At 36.6% G+C, this 4,024-nt stretch overlaps 1 protein-coding gene across 1 annotated transcript; it reads left to right on the plus strand.

The window, feature by feature from the left end:
- Nucleotides 1-1,188: 1,188 nt before the first annotated feature.
- Nucleotides 1,189-3,602, plus strand: LOC128921442 (putative nuclease HARBI1). The gene is made up of 3 exons (XM_054229160.1): nt 1,189-2,571; nt 2,630-2,998; nt 3,055-3,602. The coding sequence occupies exons 2-3, from the start codon at nt 2,926-2,928 to the stop codon at nt 3,600-3,602; spliced, it is 621 nt and encodes a 206-aa protein (XP_054085135.1). The 5' UTR covers nt 1,189-2,571; nt 2,630-2,925.
- Nucleotides 3,603-4,024: the final 422 nt, after the last annotated feature.

A 4,024-nucleotide genomic window follows, 5' to 3' on the forward strand; every position in this document is an offset into this window, starting at 1 on the left:
TTATTAACCATTACTGTTTCTGTTGTTATTTACGTAATTATTGCAATTATGTTGAACGCTTGTTTCGCCGATTTTTGCCTCTTTTATCACACACAATTCTTTTTTCATTTTTGCCTATGCGGTATTGTGAAGGTTTGGTCAACTCGAAATTTAATAAAAAATCCAACTTTGTCACTAGCCAGTTTTCAATCATATTGTGTCGCATTATTAAGCAATCATTTTGATTGATTGCCAATTCTTTCTTTCTTCCATTTCGCCTTTGTCTTTTTTCTTCCTATCGATACTTGTTAGCTATGTTCGTCTAACTTTTTATGCGTTTTGATAATTCAATAACTGAAATAACACAATATTATTTCAATACACGCGCCTTTTCTTGAGTGCTTTGTTGTTGCGGTATTTGTCTCATGTGACCTAATTTTTGTCAGCCGTAGGGTTTATTTTTACTCTTGCTTTTCAAGTCCACTTGAATGCAGTTACTTTTTGTTTATTGGAATGTCTAGATTAAAATCAAAAACTGCCAAGTAACTGCGGCAGCTGTAGTTTGTCTTCTACATTGTTGCCTATAGAATGAGATTTTTAGTTTTCTATATTGACGTGTGAAACGATCAATATTGTTAGTAGCGTTTAAGTTGAGCACTGTTACTTAACTGTGGGGTCGAAATTAATACGTCTTTAAGTAGGTTTAAATATAGGTACAATTACAACTAACCGGTTTAAGGTATAAGTTACCATATGTCATAATTCTAAAAATAATAAAAAATGGAATAGTCAGAGAAATCTTGAACTCCGATCGATTCCACAATTCGCAGTAATATTGATTATTGATTGTTACACTTTATTCGAGGTATTCACTGACTAAAACCTTGGTAACCGACTGATATATTTTAGGACTTTTTGGAATTAACTTTCACTGAGCAGCAACCATTCAACGGATTGTCGATTGGATTCATGGTGTATCCAAGTTCCATCCATTGTCGCAAATTGGCAAGGAAAATCGCTCTAATTGAACTTTGTCAGATCAATGTTAGTTTGTCCCTTGAATGTCCAACATGTTTGCATTTTGATCAACCATTGCGGGCGACCGTTGAGGGAAAGTGTTTTTAATTTTCAATAATTCGTGAATGTTATGCATTCCTTAGAGTTGTCAATGTTTTTATATTCTCGCAACAAAAGTTGCTAAGAGAGTATTCTAGTTTTGTTCACATAACGGTTGTAAGTCATAAAAGTAAACGAGTTAGATATAGGGTTATATATATCAAAATGATCAGGGTGACGAGACGAGTCAAAATCCGAATGTCTGTCTGTCCGTCCGTCCGTCCGTCCGTCCGTCCGTGCAACGGATAACTTGAGTAAAAATTGAGATATCTTGATGAAACTTGGAACACACGTTCCTTGGGACCGTGAGAGGGTTGCTTTCGAAAATGGGCAAAATCGGACCACTGTCACGCCCACAAAATGGCGAAAACCGAAAACACATAAAGTGTCATAACTAAGCCATAAATAAAGTTATAAAAGTAAAATTTGGAATTGAAGATCGCACTAGGAAGGGGCACATTTGGATGTAATTTTTTTGGGAAAGTGGGCGTGACCCCGCCCCCAAATCGGTTATTTGTATATAACTCGCAAACCAATAATTCTATGTAAACCAAACTTTCTGCAGTCAGTTCTCTTACGTACCATGAAAATAGTTGAAATCGCATAATAACCACGCCCACCTCCCATACATACTAAAAGTGAGTTAACTCAGTAACGAAAAACGCCAGGAACACTAAATTTCACATAAGAAATGGTGTGGCATCGCCCACTTATGGGTCAAAAACCATATCTCAGGAACTACTCGACCGATTTCAATGAAACTTGGTTTGTAATAATTTTCTTACATCCCAATGATATGTTGTGAAAATAGCCCAATCGCTTCACAACCACGCCTACTTCCTATATACCAGAACTTTGAAGACAATCTGAATCGTTAACTTTACAATATTTAAAGGAAGCACTAGTGAAGATATCGATGCAGAACTTTGCACAAATACTACCTTTATAGTGTGGAAGCCCCATTCTAAAAATCTCCGAAATCGGACCATAGGTTTTCAAGGCCCCATGTATCGAACATGAGGACCTCGGTGCTTCTAACCTAATATTAGGGTTTCCAACTTTCAATGGATTTTATACAATATATATGATGAATATGTGGGTCAAATTGTGTATTATATAATATAAATAAATCAAAATACAAAAATTACATTATTCATTGTAAACAAAGAGGAAAAGTTCCTATGAGACCAATAACTTGAGAAGAATGGATGAAATATGCCGATTCATAGCTTTCAATATTTACTTGCGGTCAGCGGGAAGAGCTGATAAGTAAAAACCTTCAAGAACAGGTAATGAAGGGTAAAAGCGAACATTCTGGAAGAACTTTTTAAAATTAAAAGAAGACGACCAAAAACTATTTCTTTTAACACGGATGAATCGGACAGTGTACAATATTCTTTTAAATATAATTAGTCCGTTTTTAAAAAAACCAAAACAACAAGTTGGCGTCGAGGAGCGAGTGGTTATAACATTAATGTAAGTTAAACAATCCTTGAAACATATTCATTTAATTGTATTCTCATATATTTTTTAGGTACCTCGCTTATGGAACACCTTTTGAGGTCATAGCCTCGATGCATAAGTTAGGCAAAACAACAGTGCGGAATATCGTACTTGAAACGTGTGAAATACTTTGGTTACATCTGTCCCCGATATACCTTAGCGAGCCAAGTACCGCACAATATAAAGATATTGCTGCAGATTTTTTTAAAACTGTGGAATATACCCAACTGTGTCGGAGCAATTGACGGGAAGCATATAGCTATTGTTCGTCCACAAAATTCAGGCTCGTTATTTTATAACTATAAAAAGTTTTATAGTATAGTTTTAATGGCATCCTGCGACGCTAGGTATACGTTTACCTCTGCCAGCATTGGTAGCTATGGAGGACAAAGTGACGGAGGTACATTAAAAGATTTGTAATATATAGATATTTACTTATTTTTATTTTATTTCTAGGTGTCTTTCAGCAATCTAAATTTGGTAAAGCGCTCTTGGAAAACAAATTGCCACTACCACCAAGAGCTCCATTATGGAATGAATCCTCAACAGATTTTCCACATTTTTTTGTGGCCGACGCAGCGTTACCGTTGAAGGAAAACTTAATGCGACCTTACCCCGGTGCACAGCTGCCACGAAACAAAGCAATTTTCAATTACCGGTTATCGCGAGCTTGTAGAGTAATCGAAAATAGCTTTGGTATTTTAACCGCTCGATGGCGTGTTCTACGAAAGGTCATAGACTTTAGCCCAAAGAACTGCGAAACAATTGTGTTAACCTGCTTGGTTCTTCACAATTTTGAAATGTTGAATGACCATGATCGTTGGTATTGTCCAGATACATTTGTAGACACAGACACCGCAGACCATGGAATATTGGAGGGAGAATGGCGTGAAGATTTAGAGAGTGTTGGAGGTGCATTACATTCAATAAGTTCAACTCGACGCAATGCATCTTGTATCGCATTCCGTGTAAGGGATTTTTTGGCAGAATATTTTAAAGGGTGATTTTTTAAGAGCTTGATAACTTTTTAAAAAAAAAAACGCATAAAATTTGCAAAATCTCATCGGTTCTTTATTTGAAACGTTAGATTGGTTCATGACATTTACTTTTTGAAGATAATTTCATTTAAATGTTGACCGCGGCTGCGTCTTAGGTGGTCCATTCGGAAAGTCCAATTTTGGGCAACTTTTTCGAGCATTTCGGCCGGAATACCCCGAATTTCTTCGGAAATGTTGTCTTCCAAAGCTGGAATAGTTGCTGGCTTATTTCTGTAGACTTTAGACTTGACGTAGCCCCACAAAAAATAGTCTAAAGGCGTTAAATCGCATGATCTTGGTGGCCAACTTACGGGTCCATTTCTTGAGATGAATTGTTCTCCGAAGTTTTCCCTCAAAATGGCCATAGAATCGCGAGCTGTGTGGCATGT

Source organism: Zeugodacus cucurbitae, chromosome 4, assembly GCF_028554725.1.
Source record: "Zeugodacus cucurbitae isolate PBARC_wt_2022May chromosome 4, idZeuCucr1.2, whole genome shotgun sequence".
NCBI classification, from domain to species: Eukaryota; Metazoa; Arthropoda; class Insecta; order Diptera; family Tephritidae; genus Zeugodacus; species Zeugodacus cucurbitae.